Source organism: Trachemys scripta, chromosome 6, assembly GCF_013100865.1.
Source record: "Trachemys scripta elegans isolate TJP31775 chromosome 6, CAS_Tse_1.0, whole genome shotgun sequence".
NCBI classification, from domain to species: domain Eukaryota; kingdom Metazoa; phylum Chordata; order Testudines; family Emydidae; genus Trachemys; species Trachemys scripta.
The window spans coordinates 20,421,525-20,441,791 of record NC_048303.1 but is presented as its reverse complement, the minus strand read 5'-3'; the positions used below and the strand labels follow the sequence as shown (position 1 = coordinate 20,441,791).

At 40.0% G+C, this 20,267-nt stretch overlaps 1 protein-coding gene across 3 annotated transcripts in view; it reads left to right on the top strand.

Annotated features, from left to right (window-relative positions):
- The window catches only part of MTMR12 (myotubularin related protein 12), a 62,823-nt gene that overhangs the window by 36,528 nt on the left and 6,028 nt on the right, over positions 1-20,267 (top strand). For all 3 annotated transcript variants that reach the window (XM_034773449.1, XM_034773448.1, XM_034773450.1), the window contains 6 exons: positions 2,000-2,106; positions 6,462-6,586; positions 12,723-12,801; positions 15,206-15,276; positions 17,203-17,375; positions 19,229-19,396. In XM_034773449.1, coding sequence (XP_034629340.1) covers positions 2,000-2,106; positions 6,462-6,586; positions 12,723-12,801; positions 15,206-15,276; positions 17,203-17,375; positions 19,229-19,396 — 723 coding nt within the window. The remainder of the gene's footprint in view (positions 1-1,999; positions 2,107-6,461; positions 6,587-12,722; positions 12,802-15,205; positions 15,277-17,202; positions 17,376-19,228; positions 19,397-20,267) is intronic.

Here is a 20,267-nt window from a genome sequence, read left to right as displayed (position 1 = left end):
GGTTGCTGTGCTAATGACAGTACTTCAGCAGTGAGTGTTAAGGCACTGAATGTGATGGTCATGTCATAAGAACAGATAAAGTATGGTGGAGAGGAGAAAGCAAGGCAACTTTTTTATATAGAGATTGCTGATCATCTTAGGTGAGTGGTCCCCAAACTTTTTAGTCACCCCCCACCCCAGGGTCCAAGGCTGGGGGTGGTCTGGGGTGGGGCCAGGGGCGGGGGCAGGAACAGGGCTGCGGTGGTGGGGGCTGGCAGCCAGGTGCAGCTCTGCTCCTGGCCCCACCCCTAGCCTTGGCCCTGGGCCGGGAATGGGGCTGCGGCCAGTGGCTGAAGCTGGGGGCAAGGCCAGGAATGGAGCCATGCTGAAGCTGGGGATGAGGTCGGGCATGGGGCCAGGAGCTGGGGATGCAGTTGTGGGTGGGACTTGAGCAGAGCTGGTGGCAGGAAGGGGCTGGGTGCAGCTCCCTCCTTGCCCCCCTATTGGGGCTGGCACTGCCATGCCCCCTTGAACATTCCTCTGTTTGGAGACCTCTGTCTTAGGTGCTGAGCACCCACAGCGCCCATTGACTTCACCTATGAAAAGCAAGTCCTTTCACACCTTTAGTTTCTAAAGTAGACACTTTCTAGAAGAAAACGTTGGCTGCCTTTATTACCCTCATTAAACCTAGTTCAGTGCTCTGAACTTCAAATATGCCACAGGACAGAGTACAGCAAAGGGAATTGTTATACAGTAGCCTGCTGTTACCCTGATGGCTTCTTCTAGTGAAAGCAAGAAATTTTTGAAGCCCTTAAGTTAAGTTAATTTCTGGTTACAAAGACCAAGTGAAAAACTAAGTTTAAAAATCACTTCTGTGACCGAATTAGTTCTGGTTAAGATGACGATTACAGGGTAATGTGGCAGACTTTCAGTTTTCTTGATGCAAGCAATCAGTCCCCTTCCTCTTAAAGTACAGCTCTTTGTCTTTGTGAAATGGTACCGTTGGACTTAATTACTTCCAGTTCAAATTTTAGTTTACAAATAAAGCTGTGTTCCAAACTGCCAGCCCTGCAAATTTTCTCTTGGATGTGGAAGCCAAGCTGGGGCTTTTCTTCTCTCCCACTAGCAGATATTCTAGACCAAATTATGACTTGGTTACACTTGTGCAATTGTTGGCATCTAATGGTGTTGCATAGGAGTAACTGAGTCATAATTTGGCCAGCATATTTCTGCTGATATATGAGAAGGAAAGAAACAACTGGGCTTTCAGAGTCAAAGGTGAGTTGAGACCAGTTTAGGAACCACTGTGATAGGATATGCCTCCATGTGAGCACTCCAAACGTGTAGATCATTGCAGGGACAAAGGAACTAGTTTTCATAAAGTAAACGTCTTTGCAATTTCTACTTTATTTCAGTGTAGATTCATTCTTTCTTTATGGCTTGTTGTTTGTTCTACTGTCAGTCTTGCTTGAAGAAAATCTCAGATCACAGTTTAAACCTGGGTATCAAAATCTTTGTCTTCCAATGAGACGTGGCGTAATACTGTTCTGTAAAACAGAACTATTTGTGAGCTAGTTTTAGTAACATGCATACCATCGGAGTTTCTCAGCTCCTATTTTAGTAGTCCAGCTAGTATCTGTTGGACAAGACAAAGCAGTCTAAAAGTTTGCCTACGCAAGGGAACTGAATGGAATAGCTATTGCCAATTCTAGTCAATGTGTGCAAGCCCTGAGGGAAGAGCAACCATAACTTAAAAACATATTACACCTACCTTGTCCATTGCCTGCACCTAATGATTAAACTTCTTGAGGGTAATACTATGCAATGTTGTGTCTGGAGCATTTGCTGTTGGTTCTAAAGTACAAGATTACTGCTGAATGATTCATTGGATGCCTCAAAACTGTTTGTGATAAAGCAGCAGGAAGGGGTTTCTTATAGTCTAATATTCAGTCAAATAGAAATATGTAGCTGTCATATGTACTTGAGAACTAACTAATCAGGTAAATGTGTTTCTCTGTAGATTTGGTGTTGGTCTTGCCATAATGGTGCTTCTCTTCTCAAAATGTCTGCTTTTCCCAAAGAACAAGAGGACAGCACTTCACAAATGCACAAAATTTTCTTGGATGGGTCAGTAATAGCTCTTCTGTCCATGACATTTTTAAAAAGTGCTTCTTATGGCCCTTGCTTATGTCTTCTATATTCTATGTCTAAGCCTACCTAGCAACAAGAGACAATTGTTTTTGATAAAGTTTTGTTTTCTATCCAGTGTATTAAAAGCAGTTTTATTAGAGGTTTAGCTTTAAAGGCACATTGTAATAATGATGTCATTGGTCAAATAACTTTGGGGGAGGAGGGGTGATCTCACAACTGTGTGTGTACTCGCTAGAATAAATCTTTATGGAAACTGGGGAAAGGTAGGGAGAGGTTTCCTCTGTTGGCTTTTTTGGGTAACTGCAGGCTTTAGCTGCAGTAGCAGCAAAGCCTATCCTTTCTACAGATTCCCTTAGTCTAGTTGCATCCTTTGCAGGCAAATGAACTTCAAACACGTCTCCTTTTAAAAGCTCTACTTAAAGCTGTTTTAGGCCTCCAGAGGTTATATAATCTTAAAAACCTTGCTTCTCCAGCATTGATTTAGGCTGTGGAGGAGATGCATCTGCTTCCCTTAAAGCAGGGTTTCTCAAACTGGGGGTCGTCACAAGCCTATTACATGGGGGTAGGGGGAAATCACAAGCTGTCAGCCTCCACTCCAAACCCCGCTTTTAATTTATAAGGGGGGGAGTCGCATTCAGAAGCTTGCTATGTGAAAGGTGCCACCAGTTAAAAAAAAAAAAAAAAAAAAAAAAAAAAAAAAGTTTGAGAACCACTGCCTTAAAGCGTTAGTAGTTACCAATTTCTAATCCAAATGAGCTGCAGCACCAACAGAAGCAGTTAAATTCATTCAACATTTGATGTTGAGGTGAACTGGCAGCGCCAAACCAACTCCCAATTAATCTAAAATAGGACTAAAGGTTGTTAGGCTAAGAAAGAAGTGGAAAGTGAGTTTTAAATTTCCATCCTCCATGAGCCCAGCTGCCCTTTCAGGAGTAGTTTCTTGGCTCTATAAACAGTTACCACCCTGTGCATTATAAAGAAGAAGATTCTTTGAGCCACCAACAACTGCTGAACGATAGCTTATTTGGGTGAAGAAGATAAACAAAAGAATATTTCTAGGCGGGCTAAAATAATTAACTTAATATGCTTAAAACAGTAGAGAATGTTTCCCTATATTCTCTTATGCTTCCAAATTTCATAATGGAAGGGTATGTTGAATAACCTTTCAGAATTGTTTGAAAAACATTTTATTTCAAAAGGTAAAGAACCATATGCAAATAGCAGATAGCACAACAAGATGTGAGTTGGATAGGGTTACCATATTTCAAGACTGAAAAAAGAGACACTCCACGGGTGTCCTGGCCCTGCCCCAACTCCGCCCCCTCCCCTGAGCACTCTGCATTCCCCCTCCTCCCTCCCGCCCCGCGGGCTCTGGCTGATGCTGCGCTGGGAAAGTTCCTTCGGCCCCCTGACGCGGTGGAGAGCGGCGGGAGCCAGGAAAGTTGGAGCCCGGGGAGGAAGCGGCTGCGTTCTCGGATGCCGTCGCCGCCTCTGTGCCCCCGCAGATCGCAGGAGTTGTAAGTTTTGCTGCAGCCATTCGCACTCGGGGTCCCCTTACCATGCCTCCCTATTTTCCTGGACATGTTCGGCTTTTTGGAAATTCCTCCCGGACGGGGATTTGAGGACCAAAAAGCCGGACATGTCTGGGAAAATCCGGACGTATGGTAACCCTAATGTTGGACCATTTTCTTCAACTACATGAGAACTCTGCCTTGTCTGCACTAGGAGGTCCTAGTGGCTGGCTAACTACCACTATCAAGTTTTTAAACATGATTGCCATTGTGTATGCTGAAGGTAAAACTATGCTTAACATTAACAACAAGGTGTCCAGTAGCACTCCAGTGTTAAGAGGTATGCTTAACATTGTAGTTTTTCCAAGTATACAGCTGGTCTGCACTTAATTTTACTGGCATAGTTGTGTTTGGTAAGTGGTGTGACTTTTTGTTGACAGTTATGCTGATAAAAGCCTTTATATAGATGCAGTTATAAAGGTGTAGAAGTGCCTTACACTGGTAGAATTATTTTAGATTCCTGAACAAAAATAAGCTTATCATGGTTACAGGGTTACTTGTACTTCTGTCTCCTTTTCTTGTCTCAGTGCAGTTCCTCAGGTGTTAAGCATCATGCTCTTACCTTTTGTGAGGAATGTGGCGCTGTCAGCTAGCCAGCTCAGGACATGACCTCAAAGAGGTGTTAATTCACTGTATTTGGGTAACAAAGGAATGTTAAATAGCAGACAGAAGCCCATTCACTTGTGTTGATAAAAATCAAGAATAGACGATAATTGTATTTACCTTCACCCTATTAGCCTTATACCAGCATAACCAAAATAACCTGTAGTTGCTAAATCCTTTTAATGTCTTATAACTTTATATTACCTTATAATTAATTTATATTATGCAACTATACTCAATTGTCATTGGATCTAAAGGCATGTATTTAACATTTAGATGCGAGTTTACTTAATGAAGAATTGTTTGACTTTCACGTTGTGTTTACAAGACAGAAGCCTTAGGGGTGAAGCATTAGATCTTCTGACCAAGTGCCATTAGGAGTTTTCATAGACTCAAGTGTCTATTCTTCTGTCAGAGGAACACACGTGCTGTGCTAAAATCACTTGCCGGGCTATTTCCAGTTATAGATACTGGATCTTGGGCATGATCTTGCCATCTCTGAGCCACTGAACACTAAATCGAAGGAGTTTGAGCCATTGGACTGAGATCCCCCTCTTTCCCCCCCCCCCCCCCAAAAAAAAAAAAACATTTTAGGACACTCTGAAAGATTCATGGAAGAACTCTTGGGACTTATGGAGGTTTAGAAGATGTTCTACCTCTGCTAACAACTAGACTCATATTCTGATTCAACCGTAATGTATTTAATCTGCCTTTAATCCTTTTAATAACTAATTTCTTTTTTCTTAATAAATCTTCAGTTAGTTTACGAAGGATTGGCTAACACAGTATTGTTTTTGGTGAGATCCTGAAGTATCCAGTAACCTGTGGTGAGTGACCAACCCCTTGGGGTTGGAAGAACCTATTGTGTGGTGTTTTTTGGTTTTAATAACCTTACACCATAAAGTCCAGTTTGCCTGCATAGTAAATAGGGGCTGGAATGCCAAGGGGATTGTCTGTATTCCATAAAAACAACAAGGAGTCCAGTGGCACCTTAAAGACTAGCAGATTTATTTGGGCATAAGCTTTCGTGGGTAAAAAAAAAAAAAAAAAAAGAGAAGGGAGTACCTCACAAATGGAGAACCAGTGTTGACAGGGCCATCTCCATACATCTGAAGAAGTGAGGTTTTTTTACCCACAAAAGCTTTATTCCCAAATAAATCTGTTAGTCTTTAAGGTGCCACCTGGACTCCTTGATGTTTTTGTGGATACAGACTAACATGGCTACCTCCTGATACTTGACAACATTCTATATTCCAGGAATACTCTTTATTACTGGCTTGGTGAATCTAATGATAGAATAGACCACCGGCTTAGGGGTATCTGCCCTGTTTTCTGACAGTCTGTCTTGAGTTTGGGCGTTCTTGGCTGTGACTCACTCCAGACACCGTGACTGGTGGAATCTTGTGATTCTCCCACTCTTAGACCAGCTCCCCAAACTACAGCATATGTATGGCAACTATTTAAGTCCAACTGGCTTCAGTGTCTGCAAGTCCTCCCTTCCAGAGCTGTGACAGTGGTGAATACAGTGATCCAAAATAGCTTTCTTAAAACCAGAGAAAAGGGTTTTTAACGCAAGTCATTCATGACTATCTTACCTGTGTCCCCCATTCAGGGAGTGTCTGCTGAAAACCAGCCAAAGTTCTTTGTTCTCTCTTGTGTCTCTTTAGCCAGTTGGCTCTGCATTATCTCTTATCACTTGAAATGTTTGCTAGGAGATGTGACTATCAGGTCCCCTGTTCCCTTCCCTTCCCTGGTACATATCCTGACAAACCTACTTGTGAATTAATTTAGTGTATGCTTACAGTAATCACTATCTGTTCAAGATACAATATTCATAAATTATTACAGATTAGCTGACTGTATAAGGACTTATAGCGTATAGTTGCATCTACACCAGGACAATTTTGCTGGGTTAGGATTGCTGGCATATGTAAAGCAGCAAAACTCTTGTAGTGTAGACAAACCCATAGCAAGGTTGTTGCTGAGTATTCTAAAATGCACATGGGGCCATTAGCCCACTAATACACACCTTTTTGTGGCTAAATGCTCTACTTTTGCTATATGTATATGGGGTGGGACATGAACCTTGCTGCCTTCAGTGACCAGTGTCTAGGTTTCTCTAAACTGAAAGGTTTTGTCTCTTCTTTGATTATTCAGAGTTTACAAGACAATTAACAAACCTCCTTATGAAGTCTTGAAAACGGATGACCTTTCAAGCAGCCTTCCATCTCTTCAAGACATTCAAGCTGCATACACTAGATTTAAACAGCTGTTTCTGATAGGTAAGTTAAAATTAGAGTTAAATGAGGTGGGAAGAACCAAGGTGTGACAAATATTCCTTTAGAGACTTGCTAATTTTTGCCTCCAGATACTCAAATTACATCTCTAACAGATCTTGAATACGGTTCTTGATTTAAGAAATTGGTGGTCCATTTCTTCTGATTGTATGGTAAAAGGAACTCTTTCTGGATAGTTATCTGATGATTGTCTTTGCAGATCAAGTGAGATTTGTGCATGTTTGATTGGTGTATTAAACTGGAAGCCTGCTGTTGTCAAAATTGTTAGCCCACACTAACAAGTCACAGTATCCATTAGAAAATGAGTTACAAAAACTTAGAACACAAAGCAATTGGAAACCGACTTAAGTCTCTCATTAAAATCTAATGGTTAAAATAGAACACCGTTAAGCAGATGTCTCAGAGCTCCCATACCTAATTAAAATGAGGTTAAATCAGTGTTTTTAACCCAAAAATATTTGCAAATAAGCAGTGGTAGTATTTGGCGGGATTTCAGAATATTGGAGAACATCAGTATAATTGGGGTGATAAGAGACTACATTCTCTACAAATGCAATTTAGTTTGACTTCATCCTGATTAACAATGTATATTCCAAACATGATGATTAAATTAACTTTCACCATTTTTGGTGCGCCTCTTTAAATTCTGAAGTGCTGTTTGAGGCTCTCTTCACTGCAGGGTTAACTGGAGTTATCTACACTCCAGTCAACTACTCTTTTGCTAACCTAGCTCAGGTGAGAGAGGTGACACTGCAAAATAACAAGAGTGATTTTTATGAGCAGCTGACAAGTTGTGCTGCAGCTATACCTCCTGATGCTCAAATTCAGGGGTTTTGTGTGTGGACAGGACTAAAGATAGACAACATTTGTGTTAACTGCAGAGAAAACAGTATTTAAAACAGGCTAGAGAAGAGCTATTAAATCGTGTAGTCACTCTGCTGCGATTAGGGGGGAAGGATTAAATAATTAATTTAAATCACTTGTTTTTGAACAGAACCCATTGATTTAGATCAGATTGTGAATTTGTAGAACTAATTTGAATTTTTTTTTGCTATTGCAATTTTAGGTTAACATTTGTGAGCTAAATTTTTCAAATGCCACTGATAGGGTCTCATTTGAATTTTATAAGACAGCCATAGGCAGAAACAAAATATTGAAACTTAAGCCCTGATCCTGTGAGCATTTCAGAAGATATGTAACTTTACTTGTGAGGTAGTGTCATTGAAGCCAGTGGGACAACTTGGGCTTTCGTTAAGTATGCACGTAAATGTTTTCAGCATCAGGGTCTAAAACTGTATTTTTATTAAAAATGGTGTAAAATCTTTATCACTTCAAAACAAAATTACTTTAACAATTAAAAAAAATTAGGCTTTCAATCCATTGACTAAGCTACTGTGAACTCTTTTATGCATACAGGCCAAAATTTGATTCCTCAGGGTGGGATTCTCCAAAAGCACTTGGTGTCTCTTTACTGTGGGGTTATCCTTGGACTCTTACTCAGGTGTTGCCCCTAACAGTTCTCCTGTCCACACACAGAAACCTCTCACCAGGGTTACATTTTTAACTCAGATTAGCCAGCCTGACTGGGGATGTGGATTAGAGATCAGGTTCTGCTTTCGTTTCAGGCTGGTAACCAGCCCATTTCATTGTGAGGACAGGAAACAAGCTAAATTACTTCAATGCTAATAGTCCTCCAGTGCCTTCCCACAGTTCTCCACATGTGCCGAGGACCAATAAATTGCCCTGTAATTTACTGGGAAAGAATTGTACAGCAACACACAGAACCAAGGGATATGCTCCAGAAGCCCATGGAGCTTACAGCACCAGTGTGGACACAGGAATGCAGGTAGGGCTTTGCAGTGTGGCTGCCTATATATAGGCTAGGTTAATCTGGGTGCAGATCATGTGGGCTAACTCTGCAGTGAATATATAACCGTAAGTGATAGGAGCACAAGTCCTACTGACTTAAAGCTGCAAACCCTGATGGCATATAACGATTTGTTTTCTTGACTTAGGGAAGTTCAGTATATCAAAAGGTGGTGGTGGTGGTGGTGGTTGCAAATATAGCATGTGCTATTTATTTATCAGCTGTTGGTGATGTAATCAAAATAAAGATGTTAGTGAGACCCTAGACTTTTTTCAATTTAGATGACCATTTTAAATGTGAAAACTTCTTGGTAGGAAAAATCTGTATAAAAGTCTGAAATCCTATAACCCTTTATGCACCGAAAGCATGTCCTTGTGAGTTGGTTCTGTAGCTCCTCCACTAGACCTACTGCCCCTTCTTTCCAGTAGGCCCTCTAGTTTACCTACTAACTTCAACTAGCTAGTTCGTAGCTACTAAACATGTGACAGTCAGCTACCACACAGGATCAGTCTGCCTCCTGGCAAATTTTCCCCTTTGCAGCTGCTATTAGGCACCTAATCCAACTGTCTTCTGTTGCTTAGAAACCTCCTCTCCTCCACAGTTGCCATTAATTTCCCCCCTGTATAGGCAGGAGAAAAGGCAAAAGTTTAAGGTAGCTTCCAAGCATGCATGAAGCCCGTGTAATTTGAAAAAAGATCTTTCAGTGGCTGAGCTACCCTTATTTAAACATATACTGTAACTTGTTACTCTTACAGTTCTATTTAAAAAGAAAGATTTAATGTGTTTTAAAATATGGGGTATATGTTAAAAAAAAAAAAAACTTTACAGCTTTTTAATGAACTTATTTATTCAGCTGTAGTTTACTGAATACATGATCACACTGAACAAACATTTTGTGGTTTCTGCTTGTTCAATGATTTCTTGCAGAGGTGTTAAAATGGTCCTAAACAGTGAACCTGTTTGACTCCCTAACTCAGTGATACTCAAGCTCGGAAACTGCAGGTGGCTCTTTAACTTGTCTCTTGCAGGCTCTTTGCAGCACATAATATGAAAACACTGTGATTTAATTAACAACCAATCAGGATGTTTTTGCTATGTTAGTAACCAATTGTAGAATACTTGGTCAGTCATTTTGCTGTGAGAATTGTGTGTGTGAGTAATACGTATTCATATTAAATGAAATAATTCACACTAGTGTGGTTCTTTTGGGTAATGTTGATTGCTAATTTGGCTCCTGAACCACTGATGTAAGGAGTCAGAGCAGTGATACTCAGACAAAATTCTTTATCTTTTAACTACTTATTGTGGTTTTTGTACATGGCTATTACAGTGTATTAAAGTTCATCTAGATTATTTTAAATGACCAGTTGAATCAGTTAAGAGTCTTATATTTCAGCTCCAAACTAAAACCTCTAGATATCAAAATGCTTTGCCACTTAATGAATTGTTTTAAGATAATGACAGTCATACAAGCAAAGTATTTCTTTTAATGGAGCCTTAAAAAGAAAATTCAGAAAAATGTGATGTCTGCCTTTTCCCGCTCTGAGCGAGGGAGCCAGGCTTGTGATAGAGCTGCAGAGGGGTCCCTGCACATCTGCAGAGCCAGCAACACCCGATCCCTGCAGACTAGCTGACTATTCCGATAAGTGTATTTTGTCAATTTCAGGGTCAGCTGAAATTAATATTTACCAACAGTTATTGATTTTAAAATCAAATCCTGCCAATCCTAAATATATCAAAGTATTTGATTTGTTTTACTTTTTTGAAGTATCAAATCTGTTGTGAGCTTCCATACATTTTAAATGAAGAGGCAAGCCTGCTGACTCAAGAAGTCTTTCTTTTAAGCATGCTAGGAGTTGTATGTAGTCTGTATGAAGCACTCACAAGATGGTGAGGAGGACCATAAAAGTATCTAGATAGATTAAAGTGTTAAGTTCTTTAAATAGTCTGACTGAAAATCTTTTCCCCATAATTGCTGCACTTGGGGATGTCAAAATTCCACTAGCTCCCCAGTTGTTCAGAGTTCAAGGCTAGACAAGACCTGAATATATATGATGTAAAACTATATTTTTTGAGGGGGGGAAGACTTAATTCTTTATATTGGAGGCAAACAGGGCACATATGTAATTTTTCTGTGCGTGTCAACTGTAAAATTCTTCCAGTGCTACTTGTTACACCTTCCAGAACTTGTTGCCTGGGTTTGGAGCAGTTCAAGGCACTGTCAGATCATTAGACTTAAAATTGCTTTCTTTAGTAACTTGGCCTTGTCTGATCTACACCTATGGGAGGATCATATCCCCTTAAAGTCTGTCTCTGAAAAGAAGGGATTTCTGTTCATCTCCTAAAGCAAACAACATTTCATACGTTTTACTGTTTTTTGGATGGATCCTATATGCAATCCACTATTGCAGGGGAAGGAAAAGTTTGCATATATTGGGCTTTCTTTATCCTGTGACCCACAAGATGAAAACTGATCTGCAATTAAAGGGACACTTACGTTAAAATTGACCCTTCTTTAAAAACTCTTAACTCTCTCAAAACCTGTTTTAGTTCATTGAATCTTTATATTCAAACAGTGTATTCTTGCACTTCATTCCTATTAACTGAAAATAGGCCAGTTCTTGTCTTTCTGCTTCTAGTGCATTTTTAGCTCACAGATAATGTTTAAATTGTCAACACTTCAAGCGAACCAATAGTGTCTCCTCCTCTGCAGCCCCCAGAGTACTCAAACTGCCTCCTGTGAATCCAGAAAGGAGGTGGGGAAGAAATAGCTGCTCTTCCGAATAGTTTGGAAGGGCAGAGGGTGGATTGGGAATTGATATGTGGATGCAGATAACTTATTCAGGGGGTTGAGGCAGGGAATTCAGGGATGGTTCACTGAGTAAGGGTGAGAGAGTGGCTTGTGTGGGCAGACCTGATCAGTCAGGTTTGAGGGTGAACTAGGAATGGCTTGGAGTGCAGAGGATGAACTGATGGATTCTGCATGGTGTAGGAAAGAAAGGAAGAGAATTGGTGGGAGGGATGGGAGTAGGAAAATAACCAGAGAAATTTTTTTAAAAAGCATGGAGTGAACCGAAAAGAGAACAGGGAACAGATACCAGAACACAGAAGGAAAGAACTGGGTCTAAGGATCATACGTGAGAGCTATGGGAGAGAGATAAGGGCAAGAATTAATAAGATGTCATGGGGACAGAAAACTAGGAAGTGAATATAGGGAAAGACTTGAAAGGGCAGGGAAGGTGTCAAGGAAGCAAAGTTCCCAATAAAAAACACTGTCAGGAAAGTAAAGAAGATTGAAGAGTTCTTGAGGAAGAACAAAACAAGGGATATGCAGCAAATCTCAAACTCAGAGTGAGTGGCAGCAGAAACACTTTTGTGTGGGGGAGAAGCTTTTTTAGTTTGTGGAATGAGGTAGACTTGAGTCCTGGAGCAAGGCCTGGGGTCTAGTGCTCTTAAAGTGTGTATAGAGAAGATGATCAGGTGTTTTGTTTTACTTTTTTAATTGAAATTTACAAAAATCTTAAACCCTTCTGCAAACTAGTGTCAGCTTTGGTTATATGTCTGTTGGGTCCCTGGGATTTTAGTACCTATTTGATTTAAAAGGAAGCAGTCAACTTGATACTTAATCAGTTTCAGAAAAGTTTAAACAAAAAAAGTTTAAAGTAGCTTAATGTACTGCACTTGCCTGAATCCCATTGCCAATTCTGTGGTTTTACTATTCCATTTTCTTATTTCCAATGTTTCTCTCCCCATTGAGACAACTTTATTTAGAATTCTAAATAAGCAGGTAGGTCTCAGAATGTTGTTCAGCATAAAATGTGCTCTAAAAATACAAAAATTGGTATATAGAAGATTACTGAGAACTCACATCTCCAGTTTAATCTCCTCTTGTCTCCACATAACACTCCACAAACTTCCTTATTTGGTTTCCCTAGGTATGGACCTACAGTAGTGAATACTGGAATCCAAACTTTCTTCAGATGGTTTTAAAAATATTTTCATGAAGCTTTATAAAGGGTTGTAAAACTACTTTTTACATAACTTTATATTTTGGGCCCAAACTAGGTGTTCACTTTTAAACAATGAACAGGTTTGATTAAATCTAACTAAGATTCCTTTACAATCTTAAAAGAAAACTTAGTCTGTTGGATGCCTGATGTCCACTCTGGTTGAAGGGGTTGTTGTTTTTATTTGACAGACCACTGTTAACTAGCATGATGCTTGCACTCTCATTCCAATTTTCTATTTTTACAGATAACAGTACAGACTTCTGGGATACTGATGTAAAATGGTTTTCATTACTGGAGAGCACAAACTGGCTGGAAATCGTTAGGTTTGTTAATATATGTTCTTTGGGTTCAGTCTTTATTAAATGAATCTCTGGTGATTTTTCTAGCTATGGTTATTGGAAAACTAGTTTTAAATCAGTAATGCTTTTTATATTAAATGAATTTTTGGGGATCTTTATCAAAACACTTTTTGGTTCAGGAGTCTGAGATGCATAGAATACATAGCTTAATCAATTTCTTTTCTTTATGATCCAATATCAGTAAAAAATGTACATGCGACAGCCAGAGCAGATGCACTGTAAAACAGCTGTTTGGAGGACAGAAACCTCCCAAACTCTGGTGACTAAACTTTTCTCATTGGTGGAAAGGGCCTTCACATCACCTGTTTCATAAACTTCATCAAGAATGGAAGAATAAATGAAAACCTGAGGAAAGACTTCTTGAAGCCTCAGACTTCTGGACTACAATAGAGTGCATGCCATCACACCCCATAGACAGGGTATCTGGAGAAAAGATTTGTAGTACTGTGGACTACATGTGTACTGGGGACACTTAAATTCTCACTTGTGCTCATGCTAATTCAGGTGAACTGGTGGGAATCATAGTGCAGATGAGTCTGGTGACTAAATTCATTTTTTTTCAGTGGTGTAGCAATAGTTGTTGCAAAGCAAACCCAACTGAAATAGTGGTCATCTGCACTACTGGTAGCTATAGCATAAAGTCCAGATCACCTGAACCAGTGATTACAACTCTGAGTAATTTTTTGAAAGCTTTATATGTAGACAAGGCCTTAACCAAAAATATTCTTCTGCATGTGAAGCTAGGTGTCCTGCAAAAGTCTGTCTTCAGTAAAATACGCAAATGGAATCTGTTTCAGAAAATTTAAGTTTTTGACATGAGTTACCGCTGCTGAGCAGCAGTGGAATTGTGGAAACTAAGGTTAAGACTGCAAAGGCAACAACTAGCCAAATATGCAAATTGGCAACATTTCTAACTTAAAAGCAATTTTCTATTGAAAGGAAGGTCTGAAACAGTGGGAAAACCACGTGAGAACTTGAAATATCCAACATCTTGGGTTTCCAAACGTCTCTTATCCTGAACTCCAGAATATGGAAAACCTGTCCTGATCTCCTGAAATCTCCTCTATAGTATCCGCCTGTGTTTATAATTTTATAGATATAAATTTATAATAGAATTCCTATGTGTAAAATTGAGAAGTACGATCAGATATATAACACTTTTTCTTTATTGGAGATCGACCAAAAATTTTGAAAACCACAACAGTGGTTGGAGACATTACCTGTAAGGATACTAAAACCCTGTTCCTCCCTCCCCACCCCCCTGACCTCACCCGACGACCAGAGGAGTAGTATGATACATTGTTTGCACTCTCTTCTCCTCTTTGCTGGATTGCATTTCCCTTTTCTGGGTTGCCTGTGAGTTTATACAAGTATTTTTCAACCTTCATGCATTAAAGTTGAGCATAACTTCTAGACATAAACACAATCAAACCAAATGCAAACTTCTAGCCAAATTCACATCCTCACTCTTGGGGAAAAAAAAGCAATTTCCCTTACTTGGCACAGTTTGCTCTGCAGATTCTTGGCACTTCAGCAAGCAGTCTCTTCGTTCTGGGATCCAGACTTCTGAATGAAGCAATATGACAAAATAGACACTGAAGGTGAAAGTACTGATTTATGTTGGCTCATTTGCAAGAATCTCACCTCTGTGTGCCAATGTAACAAGTCGCTAACTTTAAAGATAGGTTTGAACTTACCCAAAACTTCTCCAAATTGTTTTTGTATTTCCTTTTTAAAAAAATCTCACTTGTTCTTCCTTGGGAGAAAATGCTGTCTCTAACGTGAAAAAGTTTGCCTTTTATTTGCGTTTTTCAGAGGCTTTGGTTAATCACCATCCCCAAACACTTACAGAAAATATTTTCCTACCTTTCAAGCTTGTTGAGGATTCCTATATTGCTCTCAATGTAAAGCACAATAATAATTCTTTATAACACGCAGTTAGAAAAAAGACCAGAATGAAGTAAACTCTACTTGAAGGAGGCTAGATATATTGATGTGCTATGAATGCCTACAACAGAAAGATAATTAAAGTAGAAATATAAAACTACTCTTCAAAAATGTGCACATTGGAAATCGAAACTTTTGTAAAATCAGAAAACAAAAAAACTTCTGATCCCAAAGATTAAATTTAAAACATGAATTGTAATTGGATAAAATTTGAGAGAAACAGTCTAAAACACAAACTTGATTAAGGAATCTGCTCTACCCAAACTTGCTTCTGATTGGCATGGTAGTTTTTTTTCAGGGGAAACTAATGTAACAGATCACTGAAACTATATATGAACTGTCATAATGCTGCTTAAACTGAACTAGTTGAAAACCACATTTGAGAATATTAGTTTTGTCTTATTTCTCCATACCACATTAGGCGATGTCTGAAAAAAGCAATAGAGGTGGTTGAATATCTGGAAGGACAGAACACAAACGTTCTCCTTGTAGGTAAGAATCTTTCATCAAGAGATGATCGTATCAGATAAATCTTCTCTTTATTCCTCCCACCTGCCTACCACCTCGAGAAATGTACTGACTTTAAGATACACCATTAAATATATATATAAGGAAGGGGAAATAATGGTAAACAGAGTTTAAAATTCATACACATCTGCTCTATTTAATGTTGTGGCAATTCACATACAAAACTTCCATCTGTACTGCAACTGGTGTTTCCTTTATTTGAGATTTGGCATGCGTAGTCTCAGCACATAAGGGAATCACTTGAAGGGGGTGAAGATAAATATAACAGTCCTTCAATAATTCGAGTCAAAATAATTTTTTTTATTAATGCTTTTTGGTCTAACAACTTTAAGTTTAACTTTAACCCCCTAATATAGTTATACAAACTGCTAAATAAAAAGCAAATGGAAAGTTGAATCTATTCAGTGTGTGTGTGTGTGTGTGTGTGTGTGTGTATGTACCAGAGTTTGCTCAAATAACGTGTTTTTTATTATTGTCATTGTGAACGTTGTACAAGGGATAATGGCTTAATTCGGCCTACGCAGAAAGGACCGAGTATGTTTATCTGATACATGGCCCTTCTGAGAATAGTTGTTGCATTTACATGCACATGTAGTCACCAGTGAACAGTATATGATGTACAGGATCAAGCCCTAACTACTGGTCTATAATATAAAGCTTAGTCTACATATCTGTGTATTTAATGGCAAAGTAGGTTTTCCCAGACATGTTAGTTTCCTCGAATTGTGGGTCAACTCTTAAAATACCATAAACTGAGACTGGGAGCTCTGTCTTGTATTGAAAATATTAAATGAGGGAGTTATTTTTATGTTAAATAATTGGGAGAGGGTATTAGAGAATACAGTAGTTCGAAATATACAAATATATTGAGTGCTGGCAAACATGCTGCATATCTCAAAGGCAGAGACAGGTATTTGCCACAAAAAGCCTGCAATCTAGTAGACAAGACAGTATGGGAAGCAAGGAGATATTGCAAAGCAAAATGAATGAGGCACAATTTGGTATACACCTTGTTCCATGACTATCCCCTTCCTCCCATGTCTCTTCCCTTTAGTTGTTCCCTTTTGCCATCTGTCAGCTCATCCAGTCCTCCATCATTACCACCTCTGTCTTCTTTTCACATCATGAACATTTGGATTGAGTGTAGGGGATAAAGCACATGGGGGCAAAGCAGAGGAACTACTTGGGAGATGGCCTCAAGCATCTAGTGTGTAGTGTCTCTCTCCCTGCTGGAGAGCAGCAGAAGCCAGAATTGATACATACAAACTTTGAATACTCTTTTGAAGATCAAGTTTGATATTAAGGCTTCAGTAGGTGAGCTAGAGATGTGAACCAGAGTGGATCATCAGTGTGTCTAGTTCTATGTAAAATGCCAAATGTATGAATTGGGTTTTTTCATAAGCTGACTAGTAAATGTATTTTTCTAGGGCAGTTGTAGCTTGACCTGACAGGAGCTTTTTAGACGTCAAACTAAATTTCCTTGAATTAACAAATTGTTAAATACAATAGAGCCATTTTTGAGGGAGAATGTTAATTTTTCACAGAAAATGCAAGAACAAGTTTTAGATGCTTAGATACAGGATGATTTTCAGTGTGGAAGAGAAGACCATGGAATAAGACCATAAAACAGAATAGTACTTACTGCAATGTTACCTATTAACATCTTTTTCTGTAAAGACACTACCAGTGCAGTGGGTATTAAGCCTCTCTTAAAAAGTCTCTTCCTTAGGCATCCAAGTCTAAACAAATATTAGCAAATTTTTTTGTCAAAATTATATTTCCATAAGCATTAGTCACGCCAAACTAATGTGAACAAGCATTTAAATGTTGAGGGGAGCAATATGCATTACCAGTGTGACCACTTTTTGTCTTTTCAATACTATTTTCTAGAGGAGAATGCCTCTGATCTGTGCTGTGTGATCTCCAGTCTAGTTCAAGTGATGATGGATTCACACTACAGAACAAAGTTTGGCTTTCAGAGCCTTATTCAGAAAGAGTGGGTAATGGGAGGACATTGTTTTTTGGATCGCTGCAACCATTTACGGCAAAACGACAAAGAGGAGGTATGTTTCTTGACTCTTGGTTATGTACAGCTTCACAAAGCTTGTTCACTGTGAGGGATGGTGTTGGGTGTTTGGGCTAACGGGGTCTGCTTTGAAAATATCTTAATTGTAAATCTTGCCTTATGGATTGCAGATACTTCATTGTCTATTCTTTATTCCATTGGGAAATAACTTTTTAAAACTTTACCTTGATGACTTGTTATCTTGGAATATTGCTATTCACTAGGTTACAATACATATCTTAAAAAAAAAAAAAATCACACTAATCTGTTTAAGATAAGTATTTCATCATTCATAAACTTGCAGTACAGCGTGCTCCAGAGGTGACAATTCCACCATAAATATGCCTGTCTGATTGCACTCTTTGGAATGGAGTTCCTGTCTTTGAAGGAGGTGTAGCGAAACACTCCAAAGTTGTCTTTCTAAAATAGTAGAGAGCATAGAGCAGGAGCATAGAGTTAACTAATCAGGCAGGGGAGTGATTTGAAACATCCATGTTTGGGATTCCATGCAATATTGATTCTTAACATGGATTTAATTAGATCTCTGAATTGACTATCATTTAGTTTCCCCATGTAGTCTGAGTTCTAGGAATAAGCTAATGGTTGTTTTGTATAGAGAGAAGGAAATCTATAGCTTCTGAAACTTTTTAGCATGGCTTCCAGTGACTCTTGATCCAAACTAATCTCTAGCTTTCACTGCTAATCCAGTGGTGCTGGCAGATCTACAGTTTTCATCACAAGCTAATGCATTTCATGTCTAGTGCAAAAAGGCAAATTGTTAATCTAAAGATTAGCAATTGGCATAACAAAATTTTAAACTGTATGTGTCAGCAAAGAGCAAACTATGCTTTGTCTTAGACCAGTGGTCACTAACCAGTCAATCGCACTCTCTGGCTGCTAAAAGTCAGGCGGTGTGACAGGGCTGCCAGTAAGGCAGGATCCCTGGCAGCCCTGGCCCCACGCTGCTCCCAGAAGCAGCCAGCACGCCCCCGGGGGAGGGCAGGGGTCTCCCTCTGCGCGCTGCTCCTGCCTGCAAGCACCGCCCTCTCAGCTCCCATTGGTTGGGAACAGGGCACTGGGGCCAATGGGAGCTGCAGGAGTGGTGCCTGCAGAGAGGGGAGTCATGTGCCCCTCCCCAGGGGGCGCATTGGGGCCCCTTTCGGGAGCAGGGTGGGCCGATCGGGAGCCGCCCAAGGTAAGTGCCGCCCAGAGGGAGCCCACACCCCGGCCCTGAGCCCCCTCCTGGAGCCAGCACACCATACTCACTCCTGCACTCCTCCCCCATCCCTGGCTCCCCTCCCAGAGCCTGCACCCCCTCCTTTACCCCTACATTCTGCCCCAGCCTGGAGCCCCCTCCTATACCCAAACTCCCTCCCAGAGCTTGCACCCCTCACCTGCTTCTGCACCCCTGCCCCAGGCTCAGCCCGGAGCCCCCTCCCACATTCTGAACCCCTCGGCCCCAGCTCAGAGCCCACACACCCTTCTGAATCCCAACCCGTCCTACCCCGGTGAAACTGAGTGAGGGTGGGGGAGAGCGAGCGACAGAGAGAGGGGGGAATGGAGTGAGCAGGGCTTTGGGAAAGGGGCTGGGTAGATCCTGGGATGCACTTAAATTCAAAAAGTGATCTTGTGCGTAAAAAGGTTGGAGGCCACTGTCTTAGACAAAACAAGTGGGTAAAACATTTCAACACAATTCACTATAAATCCAGATTGCTGTTTTTAGATAATTTGAATGTCTCCAAATACAAACCTATTTAGAAGTAAACCATCTGCATGATAGGCCAACGTGTGGTGTCTTTATTTTTATTTTTTTTTCCCCCCAAAATTGATATAATATTTCTTTTTATTTAGGCTCCTATTTTTCTGCTCTTCTTAGATTGTGTTTGGCAGTTGGTACAACAGTATCCTCCGGCATTTGAGTTCACTGAGACTTACTTAACTGTCTTATCAGACAGTCTCTATATACCGATTTTTAGCACCTTCTTCTTCAATTCACAGCATCAAAAGGACGCTAACATGGTAAGAGTGTACTTTTGGGGAAGTGGTGTGTTAGACAACCCTTTTGCCAACAGTATGGGTAATATTTAACAAAAATTGACTGGCATTAGAATTAGCTACAAAATTATGTTTCCAAGGAAAATTTGAGGGCAGTGTGATCTAGAGGAATGAACACAGGGTGTGGAGTTTGGAGGTGCTGAGTTTTGATCCTGATTCTGCCATTGACTTGTGGCTTTAGGTAAGTCATTTCATCTCTTTGGTGTCGTCAAACTGTAAAAGTCAGATACTTGAGCAGGAGTGTTAAGATTAATATCACTGTTTTTGAAACATAGCTATAGATCTGTTTTTGTTGCTACTGTTCTATCAAAATAGGGATTTATTTATGGGAGTGTAAGACTTCAAGAATAACTAAAATATCTTTAAAAGATGTCTAGTACTGCTACAGCTGTGGACTGGCTGCTCTGTATTCCGTGGCCACAGAATTCACTTGCTGTAGAATTGTGCTTGAGAATCCACACTTCACTTCTTGTACATTTCGTGTAGCCCCCTTGATAGTAGAAAACCTTGAAAACACGAATCAACTGTGTAGTCTTAGGAAGGACATGCATTGATTCAAACAGCCTGAAAAAATAGCTGATATTCAGTGTTCCATTCATTTATCTCAGTGGTTCCCAAATGGGTTCGCAAAATGTTACAAGGGGTTCTCTGGAACAGATTCCCTAATGACGGACAGAGCTGTCCCTAGGGACCACAGGCAGCCTGGAGTCTCTGGACTTCCAAGAGCTAAGCAGATCAAAGCAAACATATCTATTACATTGAGGAGATTTAAATTTCAAGACTCCTTGTAAGAAATGGAAAGGGAGGTGGATATTTTTTGCTGTTTTTAAAATTA